Source organism: Periplaneta americana, chromosome 11 (assembly GCF_040183065.1).
Source record: "Periplaneta americana isolate PAMFEO1 chromosome 11, P.americana_PAMFEO1_priV1, whole genome shotgun sequence".
Classification (NCBI taxonomy): Eukaryota; Metazoa; Arthropoda; class Insecta; order Blattodea; family Blattidae; genus Periplaneta; species Periplaneta americana.
Genome location: NC_091127.1, coordinates 92677401 through 92699002, shown reverse-complemented (window position 1 = coordinate 92699002; position 21602 = coordinate 92677401). Strand labels below are relative to the sequence as shown.

The window sequence follows — 21602 nt, the reverse complement described above, 5'->3', positions numbered from 1 at the left end:
GTAATCCTTAGATTAACGGCGTTTGTCTCATCTCTCTACGCCTTTTAGTTTGTGAAATATTAAAGATCTTACTGCAAGCTCCGACGTCATAACCACCGATTGCTTTATAAGACTGCGTTGTAGTTCCGTTTAACATACAGTGGTGCAGGACGAGTAAATACAGATTCATATGTTACAGTCAGTTATTATTAACTCACTTAGGACCTATCACATGCATATACTGTAATAATAATAATAGTAATAATAACAACTTACCCAAACTCTATCCCACTTTAAATCCCGTGTACAATCCATTCTGTGATTAGAACGACTGGTCTGGTAAGGGTTCAAACTGAAACAGTTTAATATTTCGATCCATTATAATCTAAGTAAACGCCTTCACCGAGTGAGTGAATGTATGCGAGACATGAAATATTCGTAATGAAGGAACTACAGATACGTGTTTATCTCACGTTAGCATTAAATTAGTACATGGTTTATATTATTTTATTGCATCATAGTTGTTGAGTCATACGGTTTAGGCACTTCCAACACATTTCTCTGTATATCTTCCCTCCACGTGTTTTCCTTCCTGCTGTATGTTTTCTTTTCCATCCACCATTTAGTGACTTTCGAGTAATGGAGTCTGGAGCCAGTTACATCTCTTTTCACATTGTAATTATGGTCATTATCGCAATCATAGTTCTTGTTTACCATTCCATCTTATGGAAAGTGTTTTCTCTTAGGAGTGTAAACCAATCTGCCGTTATGATATGATTCAAGTTTGCTGGTGTGACAAAACTGATTAGTCTGCTTTAGGTCTTTTAAAAGGGCAGGGTTACATACAACATTTTTCAGAGCATTATAAATCGCTGGATCCAGGTTCGATCCATTCCCAACAGTGGAATGACAAATATTACAGAAGAGAAACTAAATTTGTAACGCTGACCAGAATAAAAAAAATACCTTTTGGGTATCTATATTACTTTCTGTTTCATGTGCAGCATCCTCGGAACCTGATGAATTAGAATTTGAAGTTTCTTCTTCTATTTGAAAAGATCTAAGTCAGTTTCTGGCTCACCCACATCTGATTCACCACACACATTTCTTGGCATTTCGCACCCTATCTCACACTGCACAGCTTTGTTTATATTATGTTCCTGCGAATTTTCAGCCTCATCGAGAACTACTCACACTTCCATATTTTGAGCTATAGGTGCATCACTGCAACTTGCTATTACTTCTTCGCCGACCTTCTTTCATTTATAAGCAGAGGAGCGTGTAGTATCAGAACTGTCTTGGCGAGATTCTCCTTTCAAAACTAAGGAAGGGACAGCAGTTTTCTTCATTTTCATAGGAGTTCTGTTGTCTTTCATTGAACGTCTTTTTAGTAGAGACGATTCCTCACAATCAATTTCATGGAAATGATTAGAACACACAATAGCAGTTTTCGATGGTGTAAAACATTTCTGTTGATTTTCTTCACCCATGTTTTTAAATATTTGCGGTGACTTTTCTCTGCTCGGAAATACATGAAATGATACCGCTTCTCCATGTTGTGCTTTTGTTCTTCCCTCTGAACACGAAAAATCACGACACCACGGCATTTTAAAATGTATTACGATATAATTACTTCTGTTTAGTCTACTGTAGTTCAAAATCGTTCATATAAAGAAAAATAGCCCTACATAAAACCACAACGTAGGTATGTGCTGTTTTATGATTAAATGAAAAGCAAAATATGACTTCACTCAATCACAACTAAGTCTGAAATTCTGTTCACATGTACTACGACACGAGAAGATTATTTAATACAAAGCACTGCACTTGGAGATGTTCTCGGTCTACTACGCAATCACATCACTTCAGTGGCTATGACGTCATAAGTATTTGTGTAGAGTCAGTAACTCAAGAACCATGCCTCGCATTGACATGCGGCAAATTGCATTCTACTTAGATTGAAAAACGTGTTTGATTAAAGCCAACTTAATTTTATCATGGACTGCTCCTTTAATAGGCGTAAGTGATTTGTTACTTCGACGGGCAGAGGGTTATTATAAAAATGTCCTATCCCACGAATTTGGGAAAATAGGTTTTCCAGGGTGTCCTGATTGAGTTTCCTGGTCATTATATAATCAATTCCTTTTTCTTTTAAATTGCTATACAACCCTTTCAAGCTCTTAATAGAGGTAAGGAAGCCATTCTGAAAAGGTAGAGGAGTATTTTTGCCTCCGACTCTCAGTTCTTTTATTGTTTCCTCCATTCTATTCAATACTCTACTTGTTCATTGTGGTTAATTCCGAAGGCACATTTGAGTTTATTGTGTGTAGGATCTTTCGGAATTCCAAAGTTCATTACATCTGTGAAGTCATTTATGAGTTGAAAAAATTCATGAACTTCTTCACTTTCGGGTACCAAATATTTAATCAGAGCAGCAGTGTGTGACTGGTGCAACTCTTTGCCTATCATTCTCTTGCACAGTAATGTGACCCCAATGTAATTTCGGGAATAGTTGCAACTCCGAAGAATCAGATTTAATAATCCGTTCAATTACATTTTTTTCTATAATTGTGTCATTCAATTGAAACCCACTGCCAATAAAATGGTTTCTTAATAACTTAATCAGGTGGGGCAAATCTGCAAAAACCCAAATATTTCCATCTGAAGAAGGATTTGAAAAGCAGGTTTGATTTACATTTATTTGCAACTCATTCCACAGTCTTCTATTGCTGCCACCAAGATCAGAAACAATTGCAACTACTCTGAAACCTGCCACTTCAATTTCTGTTATAATTTCAAACAGTAGCTCTCTGTTCATTGTTTTGTCGAAATTATAATAGATGAGCTGTTTCCACTCACCTGTCAATCCTCGGATCATTACGATTTGAGCATTTCTGTGAGGGCCCAATATCGAATCATCCTCGTGATTGTAACAAATGACACCATTGACATTCATCTCATCAAATAATAACACTGATAACTTATCCATTTCGCTCAAAGACATCCCCTGCTCTTTTAAAATTTTCAGTACTGGTATAAGAATACCATGATAAAAGGGCAATTTTTTTGTCCAACGCTGCCGAGTAGCAACGCTTGGTAGAGGAATTCCCACCTGTGATCTCAAATGATTATACAGTTTATCACTAATTGCTCACTGAGCTAATGCCGGAATTATGTGTTGTTCTTCCCATCTTTGCTTTCTTTTCCCGCTAATAAGCATTTTTATTTGCCCTGGAGTGAACACTTTAGCTAATAAATGTTTTAATTTTCCATTTACTAAACAATTTAAACACTTTCTTTGTCGTTGTGAATTTTGGTTGACTCTAAAATGTGCTTGCTTTTTATATTTTATTTGTAATTCTTTTAATTTAGACTCTAACTTCTCAATGTCTAATTTAAGTTTTTCATTTTCTATACGTAGTTCTTCATTTTCTCTTTTGTGATGCAGCCCCTCATTTTCTAATGAACAGACGAAAGGTAATACACCCAATGGATCGTCCTGCCGCACTGTTGTTTTTGCATCTAATTGTTCACTTACCTCAGACAAAATTTTTTGTCTGCAAGCTCTCTCTTCTACATTTTTACTTCTAGCACTGTTTATTTCACTGTTTTGCACATAGCACACTGGTAAATTCAGCGATGGTTGGGCGTTTAAATTCAATTTTTTCTTTGCTGGTATGTTCAAAAGCTCAGCTTTCAAATCACGCTCATAGGAATCAGATGTGAAATGTTCGGAACAAATACGCGCAGTTTCAAGATTAAATTCATCTTTTCGATAACACTTAATCTCTCCCAAACCTTTTGGAGCTTTGGATCAGAGGGAAACGTATGATAAATAACACTCGAGCCTTTAGTTTTCCTTCTATAATTCTGGCACTTGTTCACCACACAATTTGGCATTTTGCATGCTATAATAGTAACAATATAGATCTATTATAAATAGCACACTAGCAACGTGTATACAAAATCACAAACACACCCCGCGTTTTCTAAATTCCAGTAACTACTAATAAAGGCAGCGCAAGCCAAAAGGTTGACAGTGGAGTGTGTCCCTATGGTGACATCACAGATTTATAGCACCTTCACTTTCTGTTTAAAGGCTGTTATGAAGGGACCTGTGAGAGCGATAGCGACCGATCGTCCAAGGACCTTGGGTTAAATGCAATATATTCAAATAACAAACAACAATAATCATCATCTGCTATAACAGATCTATAAAATTATAAAACGTTGACACTTGATATAATTCTTCAGGGAGAAGATATCATTTTCGTAGTTCATTTTTTGTGCGTGTTGCAATCAAACAAGTTGGGAACATTCATGGTTGCAATTAGCTATCGTTTGGATTGTGGATTGTGTTGCATAAATTGTATTAGCTATTATATCAAGTAATACTAAGCTTAATGGCATTAGCATTAAGTTGAGATGAATAATATTAATATTAAAATAACAGCTTCAAGTGAACATATGTTATACAGTTTTTTTCAGGATGTCACATCTCGAACCTCAGTGACCGAGTGTACTGTAAACACGCGAAAATTGAAAGATGAATAATCCTGTTTTTGTCCAACTTGTTTTCCGATATAGATGGGAAAGCAAACAGTTCCAACAAGAGATAGCATTTAATTTGCAACTTCCAGCCAACCACTTCTATTTTTCGTAGTTTGCTTCTTGACAATGCCTCATGAAGTTTTCGTGTTTTGTGTTAAACGGGGTAATTTTGACATCATACACAATCTCCTTCTTTTCTTGAAAGTCACGATGTACAAACAGTCTTTCTAACAAGTTCACAATCACACGCAACGTCATTATTTATGCACTACAATCTACACTCCGTGTCAGACCAGCAAGTTACTGTGCATTTGGAATAGGGAACTATGTTGTTCATGTAACAATCGTTCTTGGAAGAAATATTTAAAGGACCTTTGTATATTGCAACTCAGCAGGTAAGAATTGTACACTTTAAACCATCACCCCGTCTTGATTGACAGTTACCGCTTGTCGCTGGGCTCGTGCAAATGTATTACTCTCCTGTTTGAAAGTGTCGATTGCAAATCTATCCACTGTTGTAGTTTGTGTAAATATTGCGGGTTTTTCTTTTTTTTCTTTCTTTTTTTTTTTTTTAATACAATTAGTTTTAGTTTAGTTTATCTTCAAATCGCTTTGTAAGAATAAATCAGTACAGTGTCTTCAATAAGTTTACAATTTGTATAAATATATCCGCTGTTGTAGTTTGTGTAAATATTGCGTGTTTTTTTTTATATATATACAGTTAGTTTTAGTTTAGTTTAATTCATCTTCAAATCGCTGTTCAAGAATAAGTCAGTGTAGTGCCTTCAATTAGTTTGCTCTTTCTTGTCGTACCAAAACAATGGAGGAGTCGCCAGAATGCTTCAAAAGATAGCGAACCCGGAAAAGAATATTGAGTTCTGACGAAAGAACTATGGTATTAAATGTGTCTTTGTACTTTCGTACTGCATTTTTATTCAGTGTAACTGAAGCTGCTAAACATACCGCGTTAGCCACAAAATTTTCTTACATACTGGTGCTAACAATAAGAAAGGAATTTAAATTGAAGGGGAAACTTTCAACACCTGTGAAAAAGAAAAGCCCAGGTATTCAAAAGACGAGAATGCAAAAATATGACTTAATAACTCAGGCTGCAATAAGGCGTCTTGTGCATTCATTTTACAGGAAAAACACACTGCCAACAATAAAAAATGTGAAAGCAGCCTTTGTTAAAGACACAGATATGCCTAACGTATCACTTTCAACGTTATGAAGGATACTAAAGGATATGAAGAGTCCAGGGGAAAAAGGGGGGGATGTCCACTTTTAGGCAAAATTCAGATTTCCATTCGCTTATATACTTCATATGAAGTGTTTTCATTCTACACTTAGAAAAGGGGAAGAAAGTTCTCAGTTACCGAATAACTGCAGGTTAAATATTCCTTGTACAGGGAAAGAAGGGGGCATTTCCACGTCGAACAGTGAAAGAAGGGGGGGTCATACAATCAGTTTTTCATTTTTCCTTGCTATTGGATTGAATATTATAGCTTTTGAAATCACAATCCATTGTTCACAATAATCACTAATAAATTTAGCTTCAACAAAGGAATTATTATTATTCATGATAGTTTTACTAGAGCAACTGAAGTGCAAACATGCGTGACCCCGTATCAGAATCTCTTTGTATCAGTACAAAAAAGAGGAAGAGGTTTGGACCTGTTAATGATGCTTTCAAAAAGTTAAGGGCCTAAAGTTTTGAAGCCGGTAAAGAATGTTACTGCAGAAACAAATGTTTTGAAAAACTACAAGTCTTTGATATTCAGAAAATAATACATGACTTTAATGCACTGGCTGATTGGAATGCACAAAGTTCTCACCTTGCTGGCCTCATCACTGTTCAACTAATATCACGAAGAAAGAGCAGGAAGAATGAAGATGATGCTCAAGACGGAAGAATTGGTGATTTTGTTGTGTGTCAGAAATCCTTCTTATCTGTCCATGGAATAACGAAGAAGAGACTACAAACAATTCAGCGTTCTTTGAAATTTTCTGAATTAGGACCTACTGATGACAGGAGAAAATATGGAAATCGTCCTCACAAACTATCCACAGGTACACATGACGAAGTCATTGAGCATATTAAACCTTTCAAAGGTCGTTCAAGTCATTACTCAATGAAGAAAACTTCTAAAATTTATCTTCCTGAAACCCTCAATGTAAAGAGATTGTAGGCCTATAATGAACATTTTGAGACTTATGAAACTTATAGAACTATTCTCCACTGAGTTCAACATATCATTTAGGTACACAAGATGTGACACGTGCAGTACTTGCGATGAATGTGCAGCCAAGTTAAAAGGATTAAGTACTGAGTTGTTAAAGTTTGCCCATAAGAAATACAACCAGGAAGAATGAGATTGAACAGGAAATAAAGCATTTAGAAATTCAAAACAAAGTACATCTTGCAAAGGCACAAACATTTTATCAGCGTAAGAATAAATCTAAAAACAGGTGCAGGAAATCAGAAGTTGAGAGTTTAGTGGTGGACTACCAGAAGAATCTGCCAACACCAAACATCTCATTAAACATTGTATATTATAAGCGCCAATTATCTTTTTATTCATTTAATGTGCACCTATTGTCTGATTCTAAGTCAGTTTTCTATACATACACAGAAAAAAAAAGCTGGAAAAAATGGTGCTAATGAAGTAATTTCATTCTTGGTTCACTATTGCGAATTTGAATTATCTTCTAATGTTCGCCATCTAGATCTGTTCTGTGACTGCTGTAGTGGTCAAAACAAGAATTATACAGTAGTGAGATATCTACATTACATGGTGCATGAGAAAAAGAGGTTCAGTTCAATTCATGTCACATTCCCTATTCGGGGACATTCTTACATGGAATGTGACAAGAATATGGGACTTGTAAACACAATATCAAAAACTGAAATTCCTGACGACTGGAATAATATAATCAGATGTGCCAGAACCAAGCCCCACCCATCATTTCAAGTCAATGAAGTCAATAATTCCATGATTCTAGATTGGACTACATTCTTGGAATAATTTTAACTGAAGGAATATCCATTCCAACCAAGGCCAGTGAGGAAACTGCGAATAGAAGAGAAGCATCCAAGAATGGTGATTCATAGGGATACTTACAATGGTGCCTGGTACTCTTCTGTGATTCGACCTCCACTTAGAAAACGGCCAGTGAATGTAGACTTATTGAATGGAGAAGTCTTGCATCCAGACAGAGCATATGAAGGTTTTATTTACTTGGTTATTTAACGACGCTGTATCAACTACGAAGTTATTTAGCGTCGATGGAATTGGTGATAGTTAGATGATATTTGGCGATATGAGGTCGAGGATTCGCCATAGATTACCTGATATTTGCCTTACGATTGCAGAAAACTTCGGAAAAAAACCCAAGAAGGTAATCAGCTTAAGTGGGAATCGAACCCGCTCCCGAGCACAACTCCGGATCGTCAGGCAAGCATCTAAAGCCTTGGTTTTTCTCAACCGACACATGCGACGTGCAAGGAGCGAGACGGGCCTGCACCACGCACTTCGTATGCATCGGTTCAGAAAAACCAAGGCTTTAGCCGACAGAGCTATGCCGGTGGCTGCATATCAAGGTGGGATTATATTTTTACAAAATCAATTTTAAATAGGCCTTCTTATTAATTTATTATATTATTAATATAATATTATACTGTATTATTTTAGAAAAATTGCCGATATCACAAGAGAAGTGGCAGAATTTTAAAGAATTAAAGGTGTTATGTGGACCAAACGCTCAAAAATTCTACTCATAGTTCACAAAAAGTGGCTGTGCATGAACAGAAACAAACTGAAAGAGAACCAATTACTCGGTGTTATGACGTGCTAATTTTATATTTTATTTTGTCCATTGATTTTATAGTTAACTAATATTTTGCTCTTTTTCTACGGTATTTTTAATGCCATTATAGGAGTAGGACCCCCTTTATTCACTTTTTTTAGTTGCCAGGGCCCCATTTTTCCCCTGTATGAGGTTACATCAAAACAGATTTTTAATTACTGTAGTCATAATACTCCAGTGTTGTGCATCACACGTTGTATACTGGTAGAATATATATCAATAAATGTCACAAATAAAATGGAGGTATTAGTCAGTATTATTTTCAGAACGATAGCGTTTCAAACTTTAAAATTGATTTCCTGAAAATTATTTAAAAGTGGACATCCCCCCTTTTTCCCCTGGACTCTTCATATGGGATTCGAGTTTACTAGAAGAAAGAAGAACTCCATGCTAATTGATAGAGACGACATAATTGCCTGGAGGCACTGGTACTTGAGAGCTTTTAGAAATCACAGAGCAAACAATAGGAACATTGTTTACACAGATGGAACCTGGATAAATGCAAGTTGTACGACTTCAAAGTCTTGGATGGACACTACAATTACCTCTGCTTCACAAGCCAGAAAAGAAGGTCTGACGACTGGTAATAAGATGCCCTCAGGCAAAGGTGGACGTATAATATTAGTTCATGCTGGTAATGAGAATGGTTTTATTCCAGGAGCTCAATTAGTATATCACGGAAAGAAAGATGGCGACTACCATGATGAAATGACTAGTGCTATGTATTAGAAATATTTTGCGGACAAATTGCTTCCAAATCTTCCTGCGAATAGTGTTATTGTGTTAGATAATGCGTCTGTACATTCGAGGAAGGATGAAAAAATTCCCGTAATGAGGAACAATAAAGCATAAATTAGGTCGTGGCTCATCTCTAAAGCAATTCCTGTTGGTGAAGACATGCATAAGATAGAGCTACTGGAGATGGTGGCATCTGCGGTCTCAATATGAACTCAAGTGCATAATAGATGAAATGGCTCGAGCACATGGACATGAAGTATTGCGACTCCCACTGTACCATTGTGAACTAAATCCAATTGAAGAGGTGTGGAGTCAAGTCAAGAGGAAGGTTGCGCAAGAAAACACCACCTTCAACATAAATAAAGTGCGAGATCTGCTGGAATCAGGAATCAAAGAAGTAACACAACAGCAATGGACTAATTATGTGCGGCATGTACAAGTTGTGGAACGGCAGCACATGTGGGAAACGGATGGCCTCCTGAATTTAATCCACGATGATGTAATCATCAGTCTTGGTGAATCATCTGAAGAAAGGGACAGCGAGGATGAAGATTTAGAAGTCGCTCCTCTTCCAGATTAGTGGTGAGTTACACTAATTTTGATTTTTAATTCAGTTAGTTAAATTGTGTGCGTGATGTAAAAGAAAACATATTTTTATAATGGATAGTATACACAAGGAGCCAGTACGCTCTGCCGTACTTGCCCTCCCCCTGGACAATTACCATTACTGATTGTTTGGCTTTGGCTGTGTTGTGAGGGTTTGTTGTCCCATAAAGCCTGCAGTAACTTGCTGGTCTGACAAGGAGTGTAAAATAAATCAGATAAATCAGTACCCTTTATAATTCAGCACGGTCCACTTTCTTCTTTCACATTGCTGGAAACAATACTACTGTACAACATGAGGATGAGAAATGAGAATGTGTAGAAACCGTATTTTTTCCCTCTATTTCCGAAACCTTGAAAGACAAAGATAGAAAGAGCTTTAGAAATAGAAAACACACCCTGCTAGCTTCTAAACCAAGCATTTGCTACCCTTCCTCCACCCTTAATCCACTGCCAGTCATGTGCATTAGAAAAAAGAGCACACCCTGCTAGTTTCTACTTCCCATTCTTGACTGTCAGTGTTGGTCATTTACAGACGTACAGTAAGGGACGAAGATAGGAAGAGCTCTAGAAAGAGATAGAAATCCCAGCTAGCCTCTTTTCCTTTATGTTCTCAGTGTTCTTTGTGCAAGTCATTGAGAATCCATATGGAACTTTTAAAAGTATATTCTGATTAGATAAAGCACCTGGAGAGGAAAATGAATAGGCCTAAATGTACATTTTTATTATTTTAATTTTAATTACCCCCAGTAGTGCTTCCTTTGCTTCCCCAGACATACTGCAACTGCAAAATCCTAACCATAACCCAATCACAGAGGTGGGAACGGTAATCAGTCAGTCAGTTGCAAATACTGTTTGCTACTTTTACTGTGTTAGACTGTGATGTCGATGCTGTGCTTTGTTAATTTGCGTGTTGTTATGTCCTGCAACATATGTACAGTATAATAATAGTGTGGACTATAATAGCAGGGCCAGTTGCTGGTAATTCAGAGCTGAAACATAAGGGGAAACCTTTAGAAACAGTTCGTTACCTGATGTGGATGCTTCATAATGTAAATACATTTTTTTAAAGATCCTACATGTATTCAATGCTTTGTCAGATTGTTGGTTTAAAATAATTACCCATCATGTCACGTCATCTGTTTGCTTCATGCATGTCGATGCATGCCTCATTTTCCATCTCGAATATAGTACCAATCAGCAGTCAAGAGTGTAGAAAAATTTTACATAATGTTTGTCAAGTAGAGTCTTTCTGTATGGAATGAAGATTAGAACAGAACTTCTGTAGCTCAGTCAGCTGATGACATCTTTTCACTTGAACAGAAATAAGATTCTTGGTAAATTCCGTATTAATTGTGGTGAACAAAGGTGCCATTGAACTGCTACTTCAGTTTTTCTTATCTTTGTCATTCTATCCTTGCTTCATCACCACATCATGCACCCATTTATAAATATTTTCATTAATTTAAAATGGTTAAGAATTACATACAAGACATCATAATTAAGGAACTGGAGTTTATTTCCCTGTAATTTATTGTATTTCCAGTGAGTGAATTTTTAGTGAACCTGGGTATTTTCTATCCAGGTTGCTTTGACTGAAAGATACTCTGCACTTCAGCGACCCATGAACATTCGCAAACAGCGTCTATTAGATTCTCTTCAAGTGCAGCAACTTTTCAGAGACATTGAAGATGAAGAGGCCTGGATCAGAGAAAAAGAACCAGTAGCTGCATCTACTAATAGAGGTATATTATACTATCATTTTTCAGACTTAATTTCGAAATTTGCAAACAATAAATAAAGTTTATGAATCTATAGGCTGTGTCCTTTTTCACTTTAGTAATGTTTGTATATTGAATAAGTGGTGGAATTGATGTAGGGTCATACTATGTTAACACTGCACTACATCCCAAAGACCTGGGACCTGAATTAAAAAATGACAAATCTTTCTGGTTTAGGGACATGGTTCTTTTATATGCTATAGATCTATAGTGTGATATATTTGAGACATCCTTCTGAAAGAAATCATGTTAAGAATTGTCACAATGGTACAACATCTGGTCTCTGGCCCTGATGTTTCTTGTATCCGAGAGAGAAAGTGTCACTGGTACAGTACAGACGGAATAAAAACTGTTGCTTACTCTCTAGCTGAGTGCCACAGAATAAAAACTAATGTGAATGTGTATATAAACCATCTTACACATGTAGATCACATCCTTCATTAATGTACATGCCTAAATATGTGTGTGTATATACAGTATATTGCCACAGGCTATGAGAATAACATTAACTTTATAATGAAAATGTATCAATTGAAACAGACTCTAATTTACTTACATTATGTTAATAATCAAGTGGAAAGATGCTACACTCCTCGTGAATGTCGATTTTTTTCAGCGTCATCATTGGAGTCACTGGTGTTGTTCTGCAATGAAATTATTAACTGTCCCATACGTTTCCACTATACCATCACCTTCCCTTGCTTGCTGCAGAACTGTTCAAGTATGAGAGAGAACACTTATTCACTGACACCTGTTCGATTTCACTGCTGCACTATGTGAGGCGGAAAGTCGTATTATGTTTTCCAACATAACATTTCACTTGTTTCCAAATCAGTTCAATCACATTGAAGCGACAGTGGTAAGGTGGGAATCTAATAACAGTGTGACCGTGAGCAGTGACAATAGAGTATTTTTCTTAAGTGTATAATCGTGGTTTATACAATTTTACACTCTGCTTTCGTCATGTCTGCAGATATCCCTGGTACGTTTTCCACTAACCATTGCAGAATGAAGTCTTTCCTGTTTTTCAGTCTTGGTACTTCAATTGCACAGAGTGGTGACGAGCATTCATAACAATGACAGAATTGACACTTATGTTTGGTAGCAGAGTACTTTTAAACCAGGTTATGAAAGTCTTTCCATTCATTTCTTCATGGTTATCATGAGTGCTCTTTGATCTGAAGAGAAGCATTGCCCCCAGAACAAATCCATTCACACCACTTGCCTGAAGCACAATAAATCTAAGTCCCTTCCCATTGTGCGCTTTGACTGTCCCTGCTGCAGTATCATCTGTCCAAGTTTGTTAGTTTGAGTGTCTGACATTTACCCACATTGCATCTAACGACACCACTTTTTTGGGACTAATGTTCAGAATCTTTCTCAGAAATCTGCTACACCATGTTACAATCTCACTTCTTTCCATCACAGTTTATCTCTCTAAGAATTTTTTAAATCTAAAACAAAGTTCTTTTAGCACTTTACTCAAGCTGGTTTTCCCACCATCGAATAAACTCACTTCTTTCAAAGAACTGAGAAGCTTCTCACAAGTGGGAAATTCCTTCCTCATATAAAGGTATGGTCACACGTCACTACTTTTGCTGCGCAACTTTTGTACTGCAGCTGCAAAAGTTGCGTGTCGTGTTCACACGTAAGCCAAAAGTAGCGTGCTGCATGCTACTTTTCGTGCTGCGCAACGCAAGTGCAGCAGAGGTTGCAACTGGAGGTTGCGAATCTGTTCACACACAAGGCGCTACTTTTGCAGCCACAGTCATGCTGCAGGTTTCCATCTCCGTGTTGACTTCTCAATATACATTTTGTGGTTATGTTCGCATTATTAAGAAATTCATGCGAAAGCTTACTTATCTATTATTTGCTTTTCTGTCCTAACTAGTATTCATAAATTGGCATTTTTTTTACTATAAAGCTTTTAAAAACGCCTATATACTTAAATGATAACCAACAGCATATTCACATAATCAATGTTGGCAACCCTCCTGTTTGAAACTATGCTACGGAAAATTAAAAAAAAATGAATTATATCGTCAGCAAATATGCTCAGACTGTGTTGTGCATTTAATAACTGTTACAAATAATTTATTTTCATCACATCTAACATTAAAATATATCCAAACAATAAAAGTATCATTGGCACATTTGAGTGGCAACACTGGTTGCAACCGCAGAAAAAGTTTCAACAAAACCGATATCAAAATTGCTGCAGCTGCACCCTGAGAATCCTGTTCACACGTCACTACTTTTAAGCTGCGTGCAGTATGAAAAAGTAGCAGGCAGTAGGTTTGGCAGCCGCTACTTTTCGGGTTGCACCGTTGTTCACACGTCGCAGTACGAGAGTTGCACAGTTTTTCGTACTGCAGCGCTGCAAAAATAGCGACGTGTGACCATACATTAATATTGATGAATATGCTGCCTTATCACATCCTTCTGAAATGCATCGAGTGATGTTTTATTTTGTCAAACTTTTAAACAGTTGTTTTTTCCACATTCAAAGAGCCACAAACTCTATCTCTTTTGTATAGGGGAGAAGAGGTCCTTTATTTTTTTTTTCTTTTTCCATTCTGAAGAACCACTGGCCATATTACTGTAACAATAATAAGAATTACAGACACCATAAATCTCTCAAACACAAAACAATAAACCAACTTCATCTGTACTAACATAAAGAACTGATACCATGTCTGCCACGTGCTTCACATATAAGAGAAATGAAACATAATATTAAATGCAGCAGACACACATGGCAACAGTAGTTGGCTATAACAGACAACTTTCACATTTGGTGCATGCATCTCTCCCAGCAGTGCAAACTACAGCTGAATTCTTCTGTGCATACCAGAATTCAAGTTCTGTAGCAGCAAACTATAGTGATTAAAAACATTACATGAAACCAAACCTGAGCATTTTAAGGTTCAAATTGAGCAGAATAGTTTCATTCACAGTAAAATTTCGAAGTTCTGTTCACAACTTCAAAATGCGATAGGTTGGCAATGCTAGTTCCTCTCCTTCTCACTTCTCTTATCTCTCGAAATGTTAAGGCCAGAGACTGGATAGCTGTACTGTAAGAATTTGAAAACTCTAAACTCTGTTCTAGTGGCAAATATAGTAACTACGAGGATGACTTCTTTGTTCGTGATATTTAAAATATATACTTTACTTGTGCAGGTCGTGATCTAATTGGTGTACAGAACTTGATTAAGAAGCACCAGGCTGTGTTGGCAGAGATAAATAACCATGAGAACCGAATTGCAGCAGTCTGTCAATCAGGACAGCAAATGATTGATGATGGTCATTTTGCCAGTGAAGAAATTAAACAGCGAATTGGTACCCTTAATGATCATTGGACCCAGCTGAAAGAGAAAGCATTGCAGGCAAGTTGAGGATAAGTTCCTATCTATAATTGGCCAAGAATAGTGTAATTACAGTAAAACCTCATTTTAACGACTCTCCCCCTCCCCTCCCCTTAAATAGGGATTTTTCTTAAAGGGGACAAGGTAATGTGAATGAGTAACTCTCACACATTGCAGAAAGAAAATTCCTATTTCTCATATATTTCTCAATCAGTATGTGTGCAACACATATACACAGTGCTCTGATTATTTCTGTCATTAATTTGTCCTTCTATCTACTATATTTGATTTTATAAAAATTATTATATGAAAAAAAAAGACTGTCCAAATTGTTAGCTAAAACATGGGGAAATTTTCGTGAAATCCTCATGATTGTGGAGGACAAGTTCAAAACTATTTATGAAATAAATGTGCAAAATTTCACATTTTTAGCTCCAATATTTTCTGAGAAATGAGAACATAATAATATGTGCAAAAAAAAAAATGTAAATTTGAGAAAAATTGATTTAAAATATGCGTCAATTATTATGACTCATATCAATGCATTCCAGGATCATAATCATCTGCTTCTTCATGAGCTGACTCTTTCTGCTTCTCAGCATTTCTTCTTGTGGTCTGGCTTCCTTTGTTGATGACTGTGCAGTTCTCTGTGCATAATAAAACCGATCGTTGTCTATGCGACATAGTACTCTCTCAGTATTGAAACTTGGTTTTAGGCCCATTTCATTCAAAACCAGCAATCCACGTGCAGAACCATTATTGAATGTGATCACAGCATCATGCACAGCAATCCAAATTGTCTCATGTCCCACAAACACTGTTTTTGGTGCCTGCTTCCAGATTAAGTTATTAAAACTTTCATTCTGGTTCTATGTTTGACCTTGCAAACACTATTTGAGTAAGTTAATGCCTACCAGATCTTCATATACTGATTTATTTTTTCTCCAATACTGCGTGAGGAAAAGAATGCCTGTAGTGGTGTACCGCTCCAGAAACTGAAACCTTCTGAAATCTACACCATGAGTCAGGTACCTTTAGGCAGAGGTGGTGCTGAAGTCTGCCATCGGTTGAAGCCTTATGAAAAATAATGCCCACACTTCTGATATCATTTCGTTTAAATTTTTTGTGTAATGTCTAATGGCTAGGCCATAATAAGTCTGAAGTTACCTCTTTCATCCTCAGTTAGTCGGCTTGACCCACCAAGACCCTTTCTGTCAGAAAGTTTTCTCCATTTCAGTTCTTTGTTGATGTTTCTCAACCTTCTCCCCATTCTCTTTTGCATGTAGTGCACATACTCTAGCTTCTCAATATCTAAATCTCCATAAGGCTTAGTCTCACATACAGTTTTAAGGCCTTAGAATCTCCATCTCTCAAATATTTCACATATATGACACCAAGGTCCTCTGAAGAGCACTGGAAAATTTTTTAGCACCTTCAGCCTCTATGGCTCCACTCAAATCCTTCGTAATTCTTCACACACTTGTGATCCTCTATATTAATGCTGTGGTAATTGGATAATACCTCCACCTCCAATATCTTGCCCTATATTACTAATTCAACTAAACTTTTCACTGTTACACACAAGAGAAAAATACATTTATATTCCTATCCAAACCATAACAGACAAAGAACAAAACAACATCCCGATGATGAAGTCTAGCCACTAAACTTCCCAGCCCAAAAAAAAAAAAAAAAAAAAAAAAAATTACCTCCGGTTTTTATTATGTCTGGAAGCAAAAAAATTCATATACATTAAAAAGGACCTCAAAATCTGTGCTTCATTGGCTGGTCATGATAATATCTTTGAAAAATATTGGAGTGCAAGAGGTCAAATGACTTTATTGTCAAACGCCTGGCATTAGAAAACAATAACAACAACATTAAAAAGGGGGACTTGCCACTCTAAGCTTAAAGGACGAGACATAAACAAAATGACATTTAAATGGGTAGAAATTGTCGTATCATTATAAATCTATATATTTTCTTAGTCAGGAAACTTTGGAGAATTTAACTACAACAAAATCAAATATTTCATTTTTGACCATCTCACACTACCTTGTCCCCTAAAAGGGGGTTTACATAAAATGAGAAGGAAAGGCTAAAATATCTAGTACAAACGTGTGTTATATACCAAACAATATAATCATTTAATTAGGCCTTAATTGTTATTTACAAATAATTTCATTATATTTTCTAAACCTTTCAAATGGTGAGGCATGAATGTTTTTCTGTTTGGTTGAACCTGGAACACACTGAAACTTGGCACTGAAAATTTCTTTTTTCATCTTCATTATTTCCCATATTGAAGTAGTTGGCAAAGCATGCTTTTTAGCCATATGCGATAGTGTTAAAAAAAATTTAAAAAAAATTTCTCCATACATTTTAACCAACTTACAACGTCTTGAGGATTAGTCTCGGCATCCCTTATTATTTTCTCTTTCTGTCTGATAGTTCATTTTTTCCAACCATAAACTAACAAAAAAAAAAAAAACTTGGAAATAGGCACACAACTCGCAAGAACAAAGCAAGCAAAGCAACCACACTGTGAAAGCAACACAAAGCAACACCATAAAGAACGCCATTGCGTGGTGCCACATTACTATTGATTGAGATGCACTATCGAATATGCTGGCATTAGCATATTGATTATTGAAAGTCAAGTCAATATTTTGATCTTCATTACCACATAATTCACTTGAAAAGTATTCCTTATAGTGGGATTTTCCTTAAACCAGGTTTCCTTAAAAGCAGAAATTAATTACATTATTCTTATGGTAATTTGACTGGGACTTAATCAGATTATTCCTTAAAATTGGGAATGATGAATGGGGTTTTATTATAATTTTTTTACCCTAACTTTCATAAAATATAAAAAAACTAACACTTCTACAAATCTAAGCCATTTTATAATGTGTGCATATGAGTCATTCCACGTCAAATCGCACAGCAATAAAACACGACCTTCTCGGAAATGGTCGAATTTTTTTTCATGAATTCCAGACGTCAAATAAGGAGACCCATACTTTTTTATTTTCACAATTATTAATTATTTGTGTAGTTATGAATATTTGAAGTTACGCAAATTATGCGCGCACTGTTACATAAACTTGGAACTTTGTGTCTACATATAATTGAGATTTGCGGTTTGGCGCATTTGAAAGACGAAATACAACACTTTTTATTACTTTAGGCCTATCACAAATAAATTTAAAATTTGGCATATTTTTTTAATAATTTCTTTTTCAAAGCAAAATTACTATATTAAATAGCCAAGTTAAAAATCTGAAAAAAATATAGACTTGTTCGCTGATGTATTATCTGTAAACTACTGCATTTATAAATATGGGATCGGCACCCATAAATTTGTAACAATTTATTTACTAATTATCAAATGATTAATACCTTAAGGAACAGTGAATATCTTATCTAAAATTATTTTATTATTGTCAGCTCAGGGGGAAGCCCTTCACAGTTAATACTGTAATATAGCCAAGTGTTTGATGATAGCAAGACTGGGTAAGGCAGTAAACTTTATGGCAGTAAACAGATGGCATGAGAGAAAAATAATCAGTTTGGGTTTGAATTTCGCGCAGTGACGTGACTTCTATATAACATGAGTGATGGTAAAGATCGCGTAATATATAACAAGTGTTTAAATCCATTTACCTTCCTAATCACACTTTTAAAAAGAAAAGTACACTAAGACGCGTAAGTCGCAACTTATTGATAAAGCTCAATTTAAAGGAGTCTTTGAGTGTGCAAATATGTGATTTGTTCCGTAAAAATCAATCAATTTCCGCATAGGTCAGGTGAAATTATATGTGAAGCCGGTAGTTCTTGTGATATTAATAAACATGAATCAAATGAAAGTGCGGACAGAGAAAGTGATTATCCTAGTATTTCTTCTAGCAGTTCTATGGATACAGTGCTAGAAATTAGTAAAATTGAGGAATTAAACAAGAGTTTGATGTCAATAGAATCCCCTATCAAGAAAAGAAAGATACAACAAAATGATACCCCCGTGAAAAGTTTCAAAAGTAAAAGGCTCCCTAGCATGTTAAGATTTTCATGTAGAAGATGCATCGTCATCCATTCAAAAGTCAGCCATATTTTATTTTTGACGGAATGCAAAGAAAGTACAACCTGAAAATTACATAGTTATTGCAGACTTTTCTGAAAATTATTCATTTGTAATACAAGATTCAATACAAGGTGTGCATTGGAACATATGCCAAGCCACAATACAATACAATTTTAATTTTACTTCCTACTCTATTTTACTTTATATTCTCTTATAGGCCTATTAATATTATATCTTAACTGTGACCGAACACGAGCGCTGCTCATTCGGTCTCAAATTTTGTTAATACTACTGCATCTCCTTTTTTTATATTGATTGTATTGTTTTATTTCTATTTCTCTTATTTGTAATTATATTCTTTATTCTGTATATTTAAATAAATAAATAAATAAATCCTTTCGTAGTATATTTCAAAGGAGATACAGGAATTCGTTACAAAAGTAATGTCATCTCAGAAACCATGAAACATGACACCGATCCCTTTCACTTTTTTCAATCAGAAGCAATCAATTTCTTAAAGCAAGAATTCGACGATATGGGAAAAATCATCTACTTTTCCAATGGATCAAGTTCACAAAAAAAAAAAAAATAAATAAAAAATAAATAAATAAATAAATAAATAATTGCTTACATGAAGACGATTATGGAATTAGTGCTGAATGACACTTCTTTGCAATGTCGCATGGTAAAGGTCCATGTGTTGGCATTGGAGATACTGTTAAAAGACTTGCCACGAGAGTTAGCCTATACAAGATCCTATAACAACACAAAAAAAAAACTGTTTGATTAGTCACAAAAAACATTTCTAATGTGTCATTTATATTTTGTCCATTCAATAAGCACAAAAACCACACTGAAAATTTGCAGGCCAGATACCATAATCTAAAACCAATAACTGGTACATTAAAATTATATTCTTTCATTCCGTTGTCAAAAACTGAAGATTTAGTAAAACAATTTTCTTTCAAGAAAGAAGGTAGGCGAATGAAAATTTAAAATGTGAATGAAAAGAAACATTTGAAAAGCATAATGTACAATTATTTGAAGATATCATAATAAGTAAATTAGCAGTGTTTCCTCGAGTAACTTGATCCGTACTGGGTGTAATGTTGCAACGTTCAGTCAATTATCCAGCGCCAATAAACCTCTTCGCGCTTTAAAGCTTCCCGTCCACTGCTGCTGCACCGACCAGTACACATTCTGTCATAAGTAATTAAATTTCCATTAAACTATTGGAGATCCCATTCTGATTTTTTCTGGAATTATTAAAAATACTTCAGTGCACTTAGTAGGCATTTTTTTTAGATTTTTAATAGGGCTATTGCACATTGATGTATATGTTTTAAAAATTGAATTATAAAAAAATATTTGAAATAATTATATTAAAATTAGTTAGTAAATATTTAATAAAAGACAGTACTTTAAGCTTGTAAATGCATTTTTCAAAAAAAAATTAACATCAATATTGTCAGAAATATGACGCTTTAAATGTTGCATTGTGCGACATTTTTAACGAATTTTAACATGTAATATTTTAAAAACATGTGGACTTAGGAGGAAATAAAAATACACTTGTTAGTTTATGAGACCCCTTAGAGTTGGTAAAAAAAATATAAACGCAATCAGAAATATGAAGGTCAAAATTTGTATAATTTTGTGTGATTTGACGTGGAATGACTCGTATAGTTCTTACTGCTTAGTGCTGTGGGGTATATTAAAAGTATGTTTGGCAAGACAAAGTATTACAGACAAATAATGGTATTGAGCAGAACTGACAAGTTGATCTTTGCAAATATTACATGTGAGACAAAACACGGATATTGTAGGAGTGGTAGGTGAACATGCATCTTGCTATTAGCTACTGATAATGATAATCTTCAGTTCAGATTAATGTTAACGAAAACATTTGGTAATTTGAACATGGAGAGTATTATGATAAGTTTTATTTCATCATACCAAGTAAAGTGTACATTTTGTTAGTCAGTATATGTACCTTGTCTTCCATACCTCAGTGAAAAATAAGGCATTTCACTTTACAACTGGGATGTTACAGGCATACTATTTGGAGCGAGGGGTTGTTTACCAAAATTTACATGTAATATCCTTAAATCCTTTCAAATTCCCTTTTGTGAGGTTTAGAAGATTGTAATGGAAATTTTGAAGGCCTCTCTTCAAATTCTACACTTTCATCTATATGTTAACACGTAAATTTTTGTTTTAATGTACAAATCGAATCATTTTGCTTGTTTCATTTCCCTTTATCTTTTATGTTTGTTAATTCCGGATCCCAGTGGTCAACCTCACTTGAGGACGGATGATTTGAAATAAATCTTAGTAGTGTGAAATACTATTAATCATTGTTTCAACATTCTATACCAGTTGGCAATTGAATTAGAAATTTGTTACTGTATATTTTTTTGTTGTGTTGTCCTGCATGTTAAGCATGATGAATTGGGTGTAAACACAGTAAACCTATTAATTGTAAGGAAGCACCATGAGTTACAATCACTGTATTAATTTGTGTGATTAGGAAACAGCAAACACCTGGGGCCCGTTTCACAATCCTTACAAATTACAAATTAACAATTTACAAATAACAAGTAAGAGATTACAAATGCTTGTAAATTGTTTCACAAT

The 21602-nt window shown here is 35.3% G+C and overlaps 1 protein-coding gene across 7 annotated transcripts in view; it reads left to right on the top strand.

Annotated features, from left to right (window-relative positions):
- The window catches only part of alpha-Spec (alpha spectrin), a 333133-nt gene that overhangs the window by 122593 nt on the left and 188938 nt on the right, over window positions 1–21602 (top strand). For all 7 annotated transcript variants that reach the window (XM_069839770.1, XM_069839771.1, XM_069839768.1 and 4 more), the window contains exons 15-16: window positions 11324–11483; window positions 14700–14905. In XM_069839770.1, the coding sequence (XP_069695871.1) occupies window positions 11324–11483; window positions 14700–14905 (366 nt within the window). The remainder of the gene's footprint in view (window positions 1–11323; window positions 11484–14699; window positions 14906–21602) is intronic.